Below are 18,238 nucleotides of genomic sequence, written 5' to 3' on the forward strand. Positions count from 1 at the left end.
TTATTTTGGTGCTTCCCTTTCTCCAGTTTCTTTACAGCTGAAGCTTATCTAAAAAGAAATAAAAAAATCCCTACAGCTTTACTCACATCACTTACCTGTAATGAAAGATGTCCAAGGTTGCAGCTGAATTCAGGAGAAATCTTCACTGTAGGAATGCCTGTTTTCTTCTTGCCTTTTAGCACTGCAGTTTGTTCTGCACTCCTGTAACCTGTTTTCAGTAGACAGCGGGCTGAAGCCCACTGTTGGCTGATATCACTGAGCCAGTCCAGGCTTGGGAAGGATTGTGACCATGAGGTCAGGATCTGCCCGCGTGCCTGGACTGGCACACAGTTCAGATTGTCAGCGAGCCTGAGCCGGCCGCTCCAACCCCCTCCACAGGGGGCAGAGCATAGAGCTGGTGACTGTCAGTCAGGGAGCTGTGAGAACCAAGCGATCAGCAGGGTTCGATTGCTCAGTTCTTAGTGTTAGAGCCGGGGGAGGACCGATGCTGCATCCAGCTAGCTAAGTATGAATCTGAAAAAAACAAAAACAAACCCCATACTTCTTTTTTAACCACTTGCCGACTGCCGCACGACTATTTACGACGGCAGTCAGCCCCTCACAGGCAGAGTGACGTAGATCTACGTCGCTAGCCTGTGAGGGTCTAGGGAGCGAGCAAACGCCCCCGGAGGCACGCTCCCGCGTGGTCACGGACCCCCCCGGCGCGTGTGACCGGCGGACCCGATGTCCGCCGGTCACTCGGCGATCGTCGCTGCAGAGGGAGAAAGGCAGCCGGCTGATGTAAACAAGCCGCCTGTCATTCTCCCCTGTGTAGAAACAGTCATCATACAGTTCTACTATGTAGGACCGTTGATCACTGTTCCTACAGCTCAAGCCACAGCCAATCACAGTTAGAATCACGCCCCTAGGGACACACACCACGCCTCCCTCTCAAAAAAAGTTAACCCCTTCACTGCCAGTATAATTTTACAGTAACAGTGCATATGTATAGCACTGATTACTGTAGAAATGTCACTGGTAACCCCAAAAGTGTCAAAAATGTCAGTCAAGGGTCCAATCTGTCCGCCGCAATGTCGCAGTACCACAAAAAAAAAATCGCAGATCGCCGCCATTACGCGTTAAAAAAAAAACAACAAAAATGATAAAAATCTTTCCCTTTGTTAGTAAACGCGATAAATTTTGCGCAAACCAATCAAAATACGCTTTTTGCGATTTTTTTACCAAACATATGTAGCATTAAACAAATTGGCCGAAAATGTTACATTTTTTTTTGGGGAATTTCATATAAAAAAATTTGAAAAATATTGCTATTTTTGCAAAATTGACGCTCTTTTTTTGTTTATAGCGCATAATCAAAAAATCGCACAGGTGATCAAATACCACCAAAAGAAAGCTCTGTTTGTGGGAAAAAAAGGACGTCAAATTCGTTTAGGTACAGCGTCGCACGACCGCGCAATTGTCCGTTAAAGTCACGCAGTGCCGAATCGCAAAATAGACCCTGGTCAGGAAGGGGGTAAAATCTTCTGGGGCTTAAGTGGTTAACAGCTTCAGGTCTTAAGGCAGAATAGAAATACAGATGGTGCATCAGGAACATGCCTCTCATTTCTCTTCCTTCACTGAGAAAAAATGTTTTCATTGATTACATTGACTGTAGCATAATCTGCGAATGTCAAAAATTCTCCCCTCCATTCACATATTGTGCTAAAACAGTGTAATCAATGAAAGAACTTTTGAAGGAGAGGGAAGGAAGGGGCCCATTGAACCATCTGTACTGCTGTTCTGCCTAAAGACCCAAAGCCCTTTTTTTTTTTTTTTAAATTCATATTTTATTCATGAATAAAGATTTTCTTGCAAAAAAAAAAAAATTGCCTCCCAGGGCAACACAGCACCTAAAAAAAGAAAAATCTGTATATACAAGTCAGCACCAACAAATATCAAAATACTTTAAAATAGCATTTATTTCTAGCACATCAGTATGTTGCATCAATAGGGAACTAGAAGTTTATCGTGGAACATTTCAGTGAGAACTCTTTATACCCAACTTCAGTGATAAAACGTGGATTGCGAGGATAGTGACCCTTCATTTTTTCCAGATTTTTTTAAAAAATTTGAGAGGCATTACATTGGGCGTATGTATGCTTCTGAAACATAATGTATCTATTTATTCCCAATATCCATTCTTTAAAGGTAAGAGTATTAGGCGAAACCCAATGAGAAGCCACCAACTTACATGCCACAAAAAGTGGTCTCGCAATAGTCACTTCATGGTCATGATTCCTCCCATTGAAGTTCACATCTCCCACAAAACATAAAACAGGATCTGGTGTCCACGCTGGACCATATACAGAGTTCAAAGTATCTATCACCTGCCAATAACGAAGATGTTTCAGACATCTCCAGAACAAATACATAAAAGAGCTGGAAGCACATCTTGCACACTGAGAACTGTCCCTGCTGTCTACTCTATGTAAAAATTCCGGGGTATAGTAAACCTTGTATAGAATGAAAAGGTGAGTCACCCTATGCGTTGAAGATAGTGAAACTGTACACTCTGCAGTATTTGTTCCCATATATCTCCCATGGTTACATCCATATCCATTTCCCATCAACGCCTACAGGGAGTAGGAAATTTAGAGAGGAATTTAGTTAGCAGTTGAATATATACCTTCGAAATAAGGCCTTTGGTAATATCTGCTTGAACTTTAAAATCTAGAATAGGAGTAGAGAAGAAAGAAACAGTTGGAATCAGATCCTGGGTCTTTAACCACTTAAGCCCCGGAAGATTTTACCCCCTTCCTGACTAGGGGGTATTTTGTGATTCGGCACTGCGTGACTTTAATGGACAATTGCGCGGTCGTGCAACGCTGTACCTAAAAACGAATTTGACGTCCTTTTTTTTCCCACAAACAGAGCTTTCTTTTGGTGGTATTTGATCACCTGTGCGATTTTTTGATCATGCGCTATAAACAAAATAAGAGTGTCAATTTTGCAAAAATAGCAATATTTTTCACATTTTTTTTATATGAAATTCCCCAAAAAAAAAATGTAAAATTTTTTAACATTTTCAGCCAATTTGTTTTATGCTACATATGTTTGGTAAAAAAAAAAATCGCAAAAGCGTATTTTGATTGGTTTGCGCAAAAGTTATCGCGTTTAATAACAAAGGGAAAGATTTTTGTCATTTTTGTTGTTTTTTTTTAACGCGTAATGGCGGCGATCTGCGATTTTTTTTGTGGTACTGCGACATTGCGGCGGACAGATCGGACCCTTGACTGACATTTTTGACACTTTTGGGGTTACCAGTGACATTACTGCAGTAATCAGTGCTATACATATGCACTGTTACTGCAAAATGACACTGGTAGTGAAGGGGTTAACTTTATTTGAGAGGGAGGGGCTGTGTGTGTCCCTAGGGGCGGGATTCTTACTGTGCTTGGCTGTGGCTTGAGCTGTAGAAACAGTGATCAACGGTCCTACATAGTAGAACCGTGTGATCACTGTTTCTACACAGGGGAGAATGACAGGTGGCTTGTTTACACTAGCCGCCTGACTTTCTCCCTCTGCATCGACGATCGCAGAGTGACCGGCGGACATTGGGTCCACCGGTCACACGCGCGGGGGGGACCGTGACCATGCAGGAGCGGGAGTGCGCCTCCGGGGGCACGCGCTCGCTCCCTAGACCCTCACAGGCTAGCGACGTAGATCTACGTCACTTTGCCTGTGAGGGGCTGACTGCCGTCGTAAATAGTCGTGCGGCAGTCGGGAAGTGGTTAAGACATTCCTTAATTTCAAAGGTTGATAGTACGACCTCTGATCCAAGCCATAATCTGAGCAAAGTTGTTGATATGTTTTCAAAACCCCTCTAGAATACAGTAATGCTTTTCCACACCAGGCCCCCATTTGGGATTTCCCAGCTTTCATCACTAGGCTAAGTTAAAAAAAAGTGGCAATACACTTCAGTCATGCCTAGAGACACTAGGAAAATCATGCTCAATTGGACTGTTAGGGATCATGCACAATTTATATAGACCCATGTTAGCATAACCTAAGCAAAGTGATATATCCTGGATAGCATTAGAGGTTCACTAAATGGTGGTACTTGTCCAGTCATTTCTATAAAAGGATACTTAGAGGAGAGGTAACAACTACTTGCTGTTGTTGAAGGAAATTTTCACACTGCAGCAGTAGATGTGTAAGATCTTCTTCACTCCTGCTGCCCAAGAGATTTAAATGGCTACCGTACCTAGAAAAAAAAACAGAAATAGTCACTAGATTAGGGACAGTAGTATCAACAAATTGCAAAACCATTCGAACAACTGTTTAAAATGGATTTCAGGATGTCAAGAAACATGTAAGCAAAAATGTAATCAGTAACAGAGTAGCAGAAGTACCAACTTAGCAGGTCAGGGGATACTTTGAAGTACAGAAGCAAGAAGGACCTTGGGCAGGGGACCCTAGATCAGAAAGAATCACATGTGACATAGGGGAGGATTTACTAAATACTAATAGGCTATTCACTTTGGGAGGGATTTTTCACTTTGCAAGGCATTTTTTCTCTTGGCATGGCGAAGGAGGTTACTTAGTCTGGTTGAAAAAAAGACACAAGTCCATCTAGTTCAACCAATAAAAAGGGGAAAAAAATCTCTATTGACTTCCATCATCCAATCATGTGCAAGCAAGAATATTTATCCTTCTTTGTACAGGATTAGATATTATTTGAACACTGAATTTACAACCTATTTGCCTTTAGTTAATAAATCCAGAATGTAGACCTGTATAAGGGGCTGCAGTAGTTCAAACTAAAAAAAAAAAAAGAAAATCCCATTATCTTGCGCATGGATGTGCATTGCAGCACAACATGCAGCAACACAATAACTTGTGTTGTGGTGCACTGCCAGAAAAGGTCAGTTTGGCAGGAGCCAGCCACCTTTCGGCCCATGTGTACAGCTCCATGACAGAAGCCAGTCTCACGGCCGTCTTCTGTCGAATGGGCATGCTGAAAAACAAGTATCCAATCAGCTTTGTGAGCGCTGATTAGTGTGTCAGGGGGTGACGTCAGAAGAGGTGGTGCCACCGTGAGACGTAGCCGGGTGGCCCCGCCCCTTGCCTATAAAAGAGCTGTCAAGGCCAAAGAGCCACCATACGATGGGTAACCTCTTAGGAGGCGAATCGTTACATTTTTTCTATTTTTCTGGTCAACAGTTGTTGTGATTGATGATGGATTTACATCAAGGGACACTATTTTTTTTTCTTTTTAATAAAGGACTTGTTAAAAACGGTTACCTGTGGTTTTTACTTTTTTACACTTTTTTGGTGAATGGGTAGGTGTACAATGTATCCACCCGCAGACCCCCACAACCACAGCCCAGGGTTGTTGGGAAGAGGCCCTTGTCCCCATCAACATGGGGGCAAGGTGCTTTGGGGGTACCCCCAAAGCACCCTCCCCATGTTAAGGGAAGCGGCCTGGTTTGGTTCAGGAGGGGGGGGGCGCTCACTCATCCCTTCCCCTTTCCTGCATGCTCGGATAAGGGTCTGGCATGGATTTTGGGGGAGGGACCCAGTGCCATTTTTTTTTTTAAATGTTGGCATGGTGTTCCCCTTAAAATCTTTACCAGACCCAAAGGGCCTCAAATAGATTTTGGGGGGGGGACCCCACACCATTTTTTTGTCATAGGGTTCCCCTTAACAACTTAAATGCAGGGCACTTTCAGCCCCTTCATGCCCAGACCAATTTTCAGATTTCAGTGCTCATTGGCGTCTATAGGAAATCTTGGTCAGCTTGATATGACACTGCTCTCTGTCTTTAACATTGGTTTCTATGGGAAATATTGGTCAGCTTTGCATGGCACTGCTCCCGAACCATAAGTGACAGGGACACCTAACTTGGGGAGCACCGAGAGGGCACCCAGGACTACAACATATCCATACATTTTAAAAGTGAGGTATGCCTGTTCACTACACTGACTGCACTAAACTGACTGAACACACTATCCACTAACTACCTGCCTATTCTCCTATTCTCCATTGTGACACACTCTACACGGCTACAAAGTAGGCAGCCTTATATTGTGTGGGGTGTGGACTTAGCCCTTGAGCCATGATTGGCCAAAGGCACTCTGCCCTTGGCCAATCATGGCTCTGACAGTACATTGTGCTATGATTGGCCAAAGCATACAGGTCAGGTGCATGCTTTGGCCAATCACAAGCAATCAATGCACTGCAAGAGCGCAGTGCATTATGGGGTGCTCATCGGTGGGCAAACTTCTTTAACCAGATGCCGACTGCGCACAGTATATTTACTGCGGCAGTCAGCCCCGGCCAGGCAGAGTGACGTAGGTCTACGTCGCTAGCCTGTCACCGGGTTTTGAGCCAATAGCGGGCGAGCGCACGGCCGCTGAGGTGCGCGCCCGCCTCGGCTTGTTCACAGAGGAGTCCGGGCGCGTGACCGGCTGACCCGATGTCCGCCGGTCACACTGCGATCGTCGGTAGAGCGGGAGAAAGGCGGACGGCTTATGTAAACAAGCCGCCTGTCATTCTCCCCTGTGTAAAAATGGAGATCAGACGGTTCTACTATGTAGAACCGCTGATCTTTGTTTTTACAATAGGAGACCTGTCCCACTACAGTTAGAATCACGCCCCTAGGACACACTTAACCCCTCCCTCTCCAATACAGTTAACCCCTTCCCTGCCAGTGTCATTTTTACAGTAACAGTGCATATTTATAGCACTGATTACTGCAGTAATGTCACTGGTACCCCCAAAAGTGTAAAAAATGTCAGTCAAGGGTCCGATCTGTCCGCCGCAATGTCGCAGTACCGCAAAAAAATCGCAGATCGCCGCCATTACTCATTAAAAAAAAAAAACACCAAAAATGACAAAAATCTTTCCCTTTGTTAGTAAACGCAATAACTTTTGCGCAAACCAATCAAAATACGCTTTTTGCGATTTTTTTTACCAAACATATGTAGCATAAATCAAATTGGCCGAAAATGTTAAAAAATTTTGATTTTTACATTTTTTGGGGGGGGGGGAATTTCATATAAAAAAAAGTGAAAAATATTGTTACTTTTGCAAAATTTACGCTCTTTTTTTGTTTATAGCGCATGATCAAAAAATCGCACAGGTGATCAAATACCACCAAAAGAAAGCTCTGTTTGTGGGAAAAAAAGGACGTGAAATTCGTTTAGGTACAGCGTCGCACGACCGTGCAATTGTCCGTTAAAGTCACGCAGTAAAAAATCGCAAAAAAAACCCTCTTCAGGAAGGGGGTAAAATCTTCCGGGGCTTAAGTGGTTAACTAAAACACACAGCCCAACCCTATAATGAACATGCCTTTCCTGCACCACATTCTAGTGTGAACCCCCCCTTATGCTTCGAAGCTGAATTCCTCCTGTTTACGTTTAAGTTGTTAAATTTAGATGTTATTTTACCAACTGTGACTTCCGCAGCATTAAACTGTTGTATTTTTCTAGTGTTGTCTGGAATATAATGGGAAACCAGGAGTACATATAGAATTATCTGATAAAAAAAAATTACCTGATAACCAACTTTACACCAAGCTGCTGAGATGAAGAGAGACTTCCACTCTTGATGTTCGTATCTAAGCAAAATTAAAAATGGTTTAAATGTTTTAAATGTCATCACATAGAAGACAATGTGCTGATCTTGAAAAGTTATTTACTCACAAATACTGTGCACCTTCCTGCATATAAAAATGAAATTTAAATGAAATATTTTATGATGGTAATTAAAATGTAATTCCAGCCAAAACCTTTCTAGTTATGGATAGAATGGGGAAAGGTTAGAGCTTCTGTTTTGTTTTTGCTGCAATATTCTGCTATATTCCCCCCAATTTTCTGGGCTGTCATAAAAGATATCTTTAAAAGTGTCAGCAGACACAAACCGCAATAAAAACACTATTTTACTAGTGTGAGGAAAGGTTACAACCTTTATCAGGTTTATATTGTTGTCTGATTCCCTAAGGAAGTGACAGGACCTTTACTTAGCGGGGGTGCAGGCATCACAAAAGTTCCAATCTTTCAACATGCTATCTGAAATGTAATGGGGAAACAAGCTGTTGTACTGCTTTGATACTAATAAAGAGATAAAGGTAATCAAAGGGTTTTCAAAGATGCTCACTAACATTTTGTACTGGTTAGCATTAAATTTCTAATAGCAAAAATATTTTTATATTTCTACAATTAACCACTTCAGCTGTGGAAGCTTTTCCCCCCTTAATGAACAGGCCATTTTTTGCGATACGACACTACGTTGCTTTAATCGATAATTGCATGGTAGAGCGATGCTGTACCGAAATAAAATTGATGACTTTTTCCCACAAATAGAGCTTTCTTTTGGTAGTATTTGGTCACCTCTGCGATTTTTATTTTATGCGCTATAAACAAGAAAAGACAATAAAAGTCTCCCTAAGGAAGACACGTGACCCTGTGTCGATATGCGTAGGGGAGGGGCCAGGGCGGTGACCACACCTAGGAACCAACGTGGAGATAGGGCCTAGGTCTGTTTGTGAGGCTGCTGTTTACACTGGATTGTCCCAAAAACGATGTATCTTTGGATTGTGAATGCTTGTGTTGGTTTGGTGTGCTGCAAGCACCTGTAAAGAGTGATAACCGTGTGAAGGGGTACAGTATACGTACTATTGGCTTTTCTTATCTTTTAATCAACATATCGGGATACTATAATCCGTAATGAGAGGAGCCTAGAAGGAGGTTGGAGAAGTTGTATATAGCCAACAGTGGGCTAAAAAGCTGGTTTGGATCACGCTTAATCGCGGTGATCACATTACCGCAGGTGAGAATACTCCTGGTGGGGGAGGGGCACATTGAGGTGACACACTATTGGTTTATTGCACTGAGAAGGAATTGCACGGCGGATCAAGCACTGTGTGTTTTTCTTGATTTTTTTCTTTATATTTTCATTGCAAGTAATCATTTGCATGGACTCTTTCGTTGTTATATAGTGATTGCACATTTATGTTGGACAATATTTCACTATATTTATGCACTTTTTAATGATATTATATTCTGATCGTATAGTCATTTAGCATTCACATAGCGCAGAATTTATTGTGTAATGATTTAGTTAGCATATGAGTGGGATTGTTAACAATGCTAGCAGCTTAAATTCACTTAATTTCATACTGTAGATAGAAGCTCGGAGGATCAATATATTTAGCAAAAAAAAAGCCTTTGTCATATGAGAATTTTCGTACATTATTTGTATCCTCGGTTCTGACTTGCCGTGAAACATCGAGGAATACTGGCCAATCGTTCACCCAACTTTCTCATAGTGTGTATGGGTCACACCCAAGTGTTTTTAATGCCTTTTGCAGTTTCCTTTGGGACACGTTCACATCTGTGCTTTTTTTTCAGCTGCTGCATTTTTGGACAGGGTCAGGGACTTTTTTTAAAAGCAAAACGGTGCACTTTTGGTTCAATAGACTTAAGTGAAGAAGCTGCAGAAAAGTATGTAGTGCGTTTTTGGCATGATTTTGCCAGGATTTGTGTTTTTTTTTTAATCCACCCAACAACAAATTGGGGGAAAAAAAAGTCCTATTAGTATTCTATAAACATAATGAAAATATACATGTTTATTTCTTAATAAGTGGATACGTTATTTTGAACCACTTATTGATGTGTTATATGACTTTTGAAAATGTTGTATGCAGTGTACCTTGTATAAGGTAATAAAAATTGTGCCAAATATTGTATATCTATGTTTAAATCTTGGCATTGTTTTAAGTCTTATCATTTTGTTGCATTTGATCTTTGCCAATAAAAAAAACTTGGAAAAAATAAAATGCAGAATACATAAAAAAGCAAACGAAAAAGGAGTCAAAAAGGCGTATACAAAAATGCAAAATGCACCATAGAAAGCACTGAAAAAATAGATCAAAAGCAGACTGCATAGTTGTGAACCAATACTCAGACAGTTGTCATGAGAACAAGTATCTACATTGGAAGAATTCCCTTCTATTCCTATTCAGGTGGCAACTCAAAATTTTGATTTACCCTTACATTCTCACTGACTTTATTGATCAGGACAATTAAAAAGAATAAATCTCTCTACTGGGGAAAAATACAGCAATAAAATTCTGACAGCCGTTCTATCCAAATATAAAATAAGTTTTGTCTTGAGGTATACTTTAAAATTGCCTTTTTGTCCTGGCCTCTGTAGCAGGAAAGTTGGTAGCCTACTGTACCTTTAATATTTTGTTTCTTTCATTCGCTAGCTGTCCTGCCTGAAACCAGCGTACTGTTTTCCAGGTCATGTGCTGTGCAGCTCCATTAGAAAAATAAATTGTATGTTCTAGACTGGAGATGGGGTATGACCAAGGAGGATAATAGCTAGTCAGTATAGCCTGAAGCAAAGAAAAATAAATAAATAAATAAAGTAAAAAAGGGTAGGGCTAGCATGACTGGGTAGACAGGGTAATCAGGGAGAGATAGGATTAATTAATTTGTTTTTGTCTCTCATCCAATTGGTGGTTTTAGTAGGGAGGAGGGGCTGCAAGGGGGGTCAAGTTTTTAACATCTTCCTAGCATCTGGTAGAACACGTGGAGGATGATCGTTCCCATCTGCCCGCCCCTACATTGGATTTGTTCATCTGTAAGTGGTCTTCACTTTGACGGTTGGGGTCTTTGGAGGCGTTTATTAAAAAAAACCTGCTGTGCTTATCAGTTTAGGGACCCATCTAAGGTATGGAGTCACATGTGGAATGCCAGTTAATGGTGGGTTAACTGGTAGGTTAAAAATTGTGAGGTATCTGCAGAATGTTGAGGCCGTACACGAGCCGGTGTGGTGCGGCTGGGGACCTTGTAAGCAGTTACGTAGATACAAAGTGAATAATTGATACTTGAAGCCTCCAAAGCTTGGCAACCTTAGGTTTCTTGTTATTGCATTATTATTTTGGTTCCTGTTTTAAGGAATGTTGTTATATTTTGCAAATGGTTCAATAAATGGCCGTTTTATTTATTTTTTTTTAGCGGCCAATTCAACTCCAACAATTGTGTTTTTGTATTTTTTTTGCAGGTAGTTGGGGTAAAAGGGGGGGGTGGTTAGAGGTTATAGGAGGTTGAGGATTACATATGGGGTGCCTTAGTCATGGCCAGATCTGATCTGCAGCTTGGCACATGAATACACTGGAAGTCGACAACCCTGGAGCTAGAATACTTTGCACTCACCGCAGGCAAGCTAGGCAGTAAATAGGTGATTTCTGTAGATCTAAAGCTCAACTTGCTACCGTACTAACTTATTTTGCTCGAGAGGTCATTCAATAATGAATTTTCAAACAAAAATGCAATTACCATTTAAGTGAATTCATTTTATTACTCAGAGTAATGTGATATGTAAAGATTTTATCTCTGTTAAATAATTGTTTATTGCCAACACCACCTCTTTTACTCTTCATTCTAGATTGCTGACATTTCCTCAATGTTTCCTTAAATGTTTGCACAGAAATAATTTATTCTCTGTCCCTGCAAATTTCTGTCAAAAGCAAGACATTACTTTATGTGTCAGAAACAATTTTAGATATTCTATAAATAACAGACTCGTTAAAGAAAGGGTCAGTTGTGGTAAGGGTTCTTTATAGCTTTCAGTAAAGAGAAAAGAGTAAAACGAATTAGGAAACGGAGAACTGATGTTACAATAACATTAACAACCAAGTTTACAAAGTAATTTTAAAAAAATTAAAGAATCAGATGCATTATAATTTATTGACTTTACTTTACATACAAGTTTTTTTGAGGAGCATAAGAGTAATAGTAGCACTATAAAGGGATAGATTGTTTATTCCACCACTACGATGAAACCTGGAAGATGCACCATTCGTGGACACTGTGCATAGCTAGATATTAAATAGGAACTGTTCAATTATTTGCTTTATTTATTTAACAATTTTCTGAATACTTTTCCTTTTTGCATTATTTGCCTTTTCACAGCTTTATAAAAAGTTAAAGCGGTGTTAAATCCAAAACATTAATTTTATTACAGTTTACCAATTCTTTGATGTGATGGCTGAATTTGTTTTCTTTTTTTAGGCATTCTTTCCTTTATTTTCACCTGGTGATCCTGCCAGTGAGTCTGTTGTTTTTCAACAGAACAAGCTGTCCCGCAGATGGAGACAATCCATTTACCACTGACAGGGGTGCTTACAATTGTCAGCTTTTATCTATTTATGTAAAACCTTATCTTAAAATAACTGTTGTTGTAACCACTTAAGAAGTTAGAGCTGAGTTTGGCTTCAGGTTGTTAGTGCATGTAAATCTACTAGTATATCTAACACTCCCCTCCCGATTTATGTGATAGACCAACACAAAGTGGAATATAATTGTGAAGTGGAAGGAAAATGATAAATGGTTTTAATTTTTTTTACAAATAAATATCTGAAAAGTTTGGCATGCATTTGTATTCGGCCCCCTTTATTCTGATACCACTAACTAAAGCCTAGTACACACGCAACGATTATCGGCTGACCGATCGTCCGTCTTTTGTCCAGAGTGGTGTTTTGTTGGTTGGAATGTGCCTAGACTGCACACGAATTTTCTCGCCCGACTTCAGAAGTGATGTCATGTGTTGATTTGCTTTCTTTGTGTTCTTTCTTCTCTGAGCATGCCCAGTCTTGCTCATTAGATTTTTCCCTGTCTAAATCTGTACTGACTGCACGAAAATCGGCCGTGTTTTGACGGCAGACAAAAATTTTATAGCCTACACACCAGATTTTTTTCGGCCGAAAAGTCGGAGTCGGTTGTCGGAAGCATCATACTAACAAGCCGAAAATCGGCAGATCGGTCGTCGGACGAAAATTCCCTGCTGATTTTTGATGCGTGTGTACCAGGCTTAAACTCTAGTGGAACCAATTGCCTTCAGAAGTCACCTAATTAGTAAATAGAGTCCACCTGTGTGTAATTTAATCTCAGTATAAATACAGCTGTCCGTGGAGCCCTCAGAGATTTGTTAGAGAACCTTAGAGAACAAACAGCATCATGAAGGCACAAGGAACACACCAGACAGGTCAGGGATAAAGCTGTGGAGAAGTTTAAAGCAGGATTAGAATATAAAAAATATTCCAAGCTTTGAACATCTCACAGAGCACTGTTCAATCCATCATCCGAAAATGGAAAGAGTATGGCACAACTGAAAACCTACCAAGATATGGCCTTCCACCTAAACTGACAGGATGGGCAAAGAAAGCATTAAAGTATAACTAAAGGCAAAACCTTTTGTTTTAGTTTTGAATAGGGTGGAGAGGTTTTAGAACACCTGACAATTTTTATTGCTGTCTGTACTCCTGTTAAGGAGATTTGCCCTCTCTATGTGTCTTGTTTACTATTATCATTGACAGTGAATGTAAAAGAAAATCCCAAATTTTGGGTTGTCCCCAGAAAAGTAATAGAGGGAAAATCTTCCAATGGGGATATTAGCTCCAGTGACATGGGGGTCCCCTAGGAATTCACTTTATTTGCAGGGGTTTCCTCTCACTTGCCCTTCTGGCAAGAAGAAAGCCATTGTTGAAAGAAAACCTTATGGCTTTCTATAATAAACAATTTTATTTTTAGATTTAATAATAGTTGAAATTTTGAATTAAAATATGCTGTAAAAGTCCACCATAGGCCTGGCCATAGTTAATCCAAAGTTGCAGACCGAGCTGAAGTCCTGTTTGCAGTTTGTGAGAAGCCATGTGGGGAACACAGCAAACGTGTGGAAGACGGTGCTCTGGTCAGATGAGACCAAAATTTACCTTTTTGGCCTAAAAGCAAAAGCTATGTATGGCGGAAAACTAACACTGCACATTACCCTGAACACATCATTCCCACCATGAAACATGGAGGTGGCAGCATCATGTTGGGGGGATGATTTCCTTCAGCAGGGACAGGGGAAGCTGGTCAGAGTCGATGGGAAGAGGGATGGAACAAAATAAAGGGCAATCTTAAAAGAAAACCTGCAAAGTCTGCAAAAGCCTTGAGACTGGGGTGGAGGCTTAAACATACAGCCAGAGCTACAATGGAATGGTTTAGATCAAAGCATATTCATGTGTTAGAAAGGCCCAAAGTCCAGACCTAAATCCAATTAAGAATTTTTGGTAAGACTTGAAAATTGCTATTCACAGACGCTCTCCATCCAATCTGACAGGGCTTGAGCTATTTTGCAAACAAGAATAGGCAAACTTTTTACTCTCTAGATGTGCAGAGCTGGTAGAGACATACCCAAAAAGACTTGCAGCTGTAATTGTGGGGAAAGGTGGTTCTACAAAGTATTGACTCAGGGGGGCTGAATACAAATACATGCCACACTTTTCATATATTTTATGTGTAAAACATTTTGAAAACCATTTATCATTTTTCTTCAACTTCACAAGTATGTGCCACTTTCTGTTGGTCCATTACATAAAATCCCAATAAAATACATTTACGTTTTTGGTTATAACATGACAAAATGTGGAAAATTTCAAGGGGTATGAATAGTTTTTCAAGGCACTGTATTTGGTATGTACAATGGGCCTTTGAATGTTGGTCTGCCAGGCCTACGGTAGACTTTTACAGCATATTTTACTTCGAAATTCCAACTACTATATCTAAATAAAAATGTTCATTATAGAAATATATTGGCAGTGCTAATATGTACTGACATACATGTAGTGTGCATACCCTCAGAGGCTACATGTGATACTACTAAAACAGTACTGCAATTGATGGGAATATCAACTATAGAAATATGCAGTAGATTGCACTGTGCTAAGCAGTAATAAAAGTGGTTAAACTATATGCAGTCTTATTAGGTATGTACCTTTTATTTGTTGTGCCCTAAATTTTCTCAGAGTAGGAGCATGCCAACTAAATTTTCAATCTGAACTCCCAGCGTATAATACAAAAAAAAAGAGATTGGAAACACATTCTAGGGACTCGAAGGAACAAATAAGTCATTAAATAAGAAAAAAAAAAATTGTAAGGTCTTATATATCTTCACTTTTGTGCTCATGATGAGAGCAAAATAATATTTTATGGGCCATACATGGACAGCTACATTAGTGTAGCTACATGGAGAAAAAAGATTTGATTTATTTAATCAAACTAGTGGTCTTCAGGCACCAGCATTCAATTTAATGCTATTTTGTTTTTTGCACAAAACTTTCGAAATATATTGATAGCCTATGACATAGTTTGAAGCTTTGATATACAATGGTATTCAAGACAAAAGCTCTGACATATCAATCTCCTAAACAACCAAGTGCGTACTTTTCCTGGCAGGCAGGAGGAAGCCATTTCCAAGCTGTCATTTACCGGCAATGTGCTATACATAGAGTAGAAAAAAAAAAAACAGAAATAATATCAAAGCCAAACCGCATAGAGGCTAATAGGAAATATGACACAAATTAAATAATACCTTTGCTAATGCATGCCATTCTAGTGAATCTACTTCGTACAGCAAGACTGGAATATTTGGAACCGTATAACAGCATATAGCTTTCATAGCAATATGTAGAAATACAGCAAAGGTACTCTTGTCCAGCTGTCATACATTGGAATTAAGCTATGCCCTTTTATCTTCTTTCAATATGCCAACAAAATTGAATCAGAGATGGATTTCAATTATCTAACTTATCTCTCTCCCATAACCTTTACATGGGCTTTCTTGGAATGTATTTTTGAAATGAGATATGAAAATGAAAACTTTTTATTTTTGTTCACATTTGTATTCCTATGTAAGCATAAATTACTTAGACAGTACGGTAAAAAATAGATACCCAACCACACAGACATTGTGCTAACAACCTCCTCTCTAATACTCTTACCTTTACTTTCCTATGACAACAGTTGTGCAGTGTTTCTATATATAACTATACAATTCAATAATTGAAATTTGGCCGGTTCAGCACAGACTGGGTGAATTTTTGATCAGTGTGTGGCCGCCCCTTCTCCACAGTCGATCGTTTCATTGGCTTCTGATGAAGGGAACATTGGACATTTTTTCTCAATCAGCAGTTGCAGTCAGCCAGCTGCAGCTGCTCATCAGCATATTCTGACAGCGATGTCCCTGTGAGGAGGATTCCTCAATCCACACTGTTTGTGTGGATGGAGGAGTCTTTAAGCTGATTGAAAAAAATGAACCATGTATGGCTAGCTAGACCTACTGCACCCACTAACCATTACACAATAACAGAGCTAGCCTGGCGCCCCCCCTCTTCCTCTGAAATACAATTATGTGGAAAAGCACTTGTTCTGAGAGGTGTGGCTGTTACTCCACTATGCCAGCCTAGAGCAATGCAATTTAAAATAGCCCTAAACGCTGAAGGTTTTTTACCTTATTGCATTCTCTGCATTAAAGTGGTTCTAAAGGCTCAAGGCTTTTTAACTTAATGCATTCTATGCATGAAGGTAAAAAAATTTTGTGTGCAGCAGCCTCCCCTAATACTTACCTGAGCACCATCTCAATCCAGCGATGTGCACGAGATCCTCGGCACTTTGGGGACCCTCCCTCCTCATTGGCTGAGACAACAGCAGGAGCCACTGGCTCCCACGGCTGTCAATCAAAGCCAATGAGCCAATAAGGAAAGAGAGGGGGTGACGCCAAGCCGCGGCTCTGTGTGTGAATGTAAACGCAGGGCAGCGGCTTGGGAGCTCACCTGCTTTAGTGACCCTATAGCAAGCTGCTTGTTCTGCGGGCACTCGGCAGGAGGGAGGGGTCAGGAATGCCCGCAGGGACACGAGATGAGGAGAGTCGGGGCTGCTCTGTGCAAAGCCATAACACAGAGCAGGTAAGTATGACATGTTTGTTATTATTATTATTTTTTTTAATTATTGCCTTTTTATATCACTTAAATCACTTCTGGACTGGAAGATTTCCCCCTTAATGACCAGGCCATTTTTTGCGATATGGTACTGCGTTATTTTAACTGACAATTGCGTGGTTGTGCAACACTGTACCCAAATAAAATTTATGTTCTTTTTTTCCCACAAATAGAGCTTTCTTTTGATGGTATTTGATAAGGCCTATGACTTCCCTTTGAAAAAAAGAGTGAGGGCTCTTTCACACGGGCGGTCCGATCAGATCCACCTGTCAGTTTTTTAGGCGGATCTGATCGGATCCTCCATGCAGCTCTATGGGGCAGCGGGTGTCAGCGGAGGTCACCTCCGCTGACACCCGCTGCCATCCGCATCCGATCCTGTGCTGAAATCTGGACGGATGGAAACCCTATTTTTCCATCCGTTCAGTAATCGGAGCGGAGCGGATCTGATGAGAGCGGACAGGCGGTCCGCTCTCCTCCGATCCCCCATAGAGGGCAGCGGGTGCTGAGACACCTCCCTCTCCGCTCTGCAAGCGGAGACGGAGCTGTCATCCGCCCGGCTCAGCGGGGATCGCGGATCGATCCCCGCTGAGCAACACGGATCCGCCTGCGGAGGCGGACCGTGTGAAAGAAGCCTGACAATTCTGAAAAAAAATAATATTTTTTTACTTTCTGCTATAAAACTTTACCAATAAAAAAAAATTAAAAATGTAATTTTTTTTATCATTTTAGGCCAATATGCATTCTGCTACATATTTTTGGTAAAAAAAAATCCCAATAAGTGTATATTGATTGGTTTGCGCAAGGTTATCGCGTCTACAATTTTTGCTAAAGAAGGAGCAAAGAATGCTCTGAACCCGCGCTCCTCCTGCCTTCTCCATTGTTGGATGTAACTTTATCTGCGCCTCTACACAGACCCGGGCGCCGTGGAAACACCAAGGCTTGCTTGAAAACGCTGACAGCCATCAGAACATCGTTACAGTGGCTTCCATCAGCCGTCACCAGTCCAGAGAGATACAGCAGATAACCTGTTTATACTTACTATGGTGGCTTATCTTTTATCCTTGTGAGTGAATTACTTATTTAAACCCTCATTAAACTGTACATGCTACACTTAGTAGGTGCTGCTTTCTGTTTTCTCTTTTCTTATAGAGCCTCTCCTCGCTCCTGCTGGCAGCCACTAAGTACTGCCTTGCACATTTGGACCATTATTATTGTTTTTTGATAACTATTCTGAACTTCTCTATAATCAGTCTCACCCCTAACAGCTGTCTTTTTATAATACACTAGCAGTCCTACCTACACCAGTAGAGTGCCATAATATATTGTTTTTTTTTTTGAGCTAGGAAAGTCTTAGCAGGATTGGTCATGGTTAACCACTTGCCGACTGCTCACAGTATATTTACTGCGGCAGTCAGCCCCTCACAGGCA

At 40.8% G+C, this 18,238-nt stretch overlaps 1 protein-coding gene across 2 annotated transcripts in view; it reads right to left on the reverse strand.

Moving 5' to 3' along the window:
- TBC1D32 (TBC1 domain family member 32) overlaps positions 1 to 18,238 on the reverse strand; it is a 532,407-nt gene that overhangs the window by 77,860 nt on the left and 436,309 nt on the right. For both annotated transcript variants that reach the window (XM_082249090.1, XM_082249089.1), the window contains exons 29-30: positions 7,537 to 7,600; positions 4,128 to 4,243 (exon numbers count right to left, since the gene is read on the reverse strand). In XM_082249090.1, the coding sequence (XP_082105216.1) occupies positions 4,128 to 4,243; positions 7,537 to 7,600 (180 nt within the window). The remainder of the gene's footprint in view (positions 1 to 4,127; positions 4,244 to 7,536; positions 7,601 to 18,238) is intronic.

Source organism: Pelophylax lessonae (genome assembly GCF_965119305.1).
Source record: "Pelophylax lessonae genome assembly, chromosome: 3".
Taxonomy (NCBI): domain Eukaryota; kingdom Metazoa; phylum Chordata; class Amphibia; order Anura; family Ranidae; genus Pelophylax; species Pelophylax lessonae.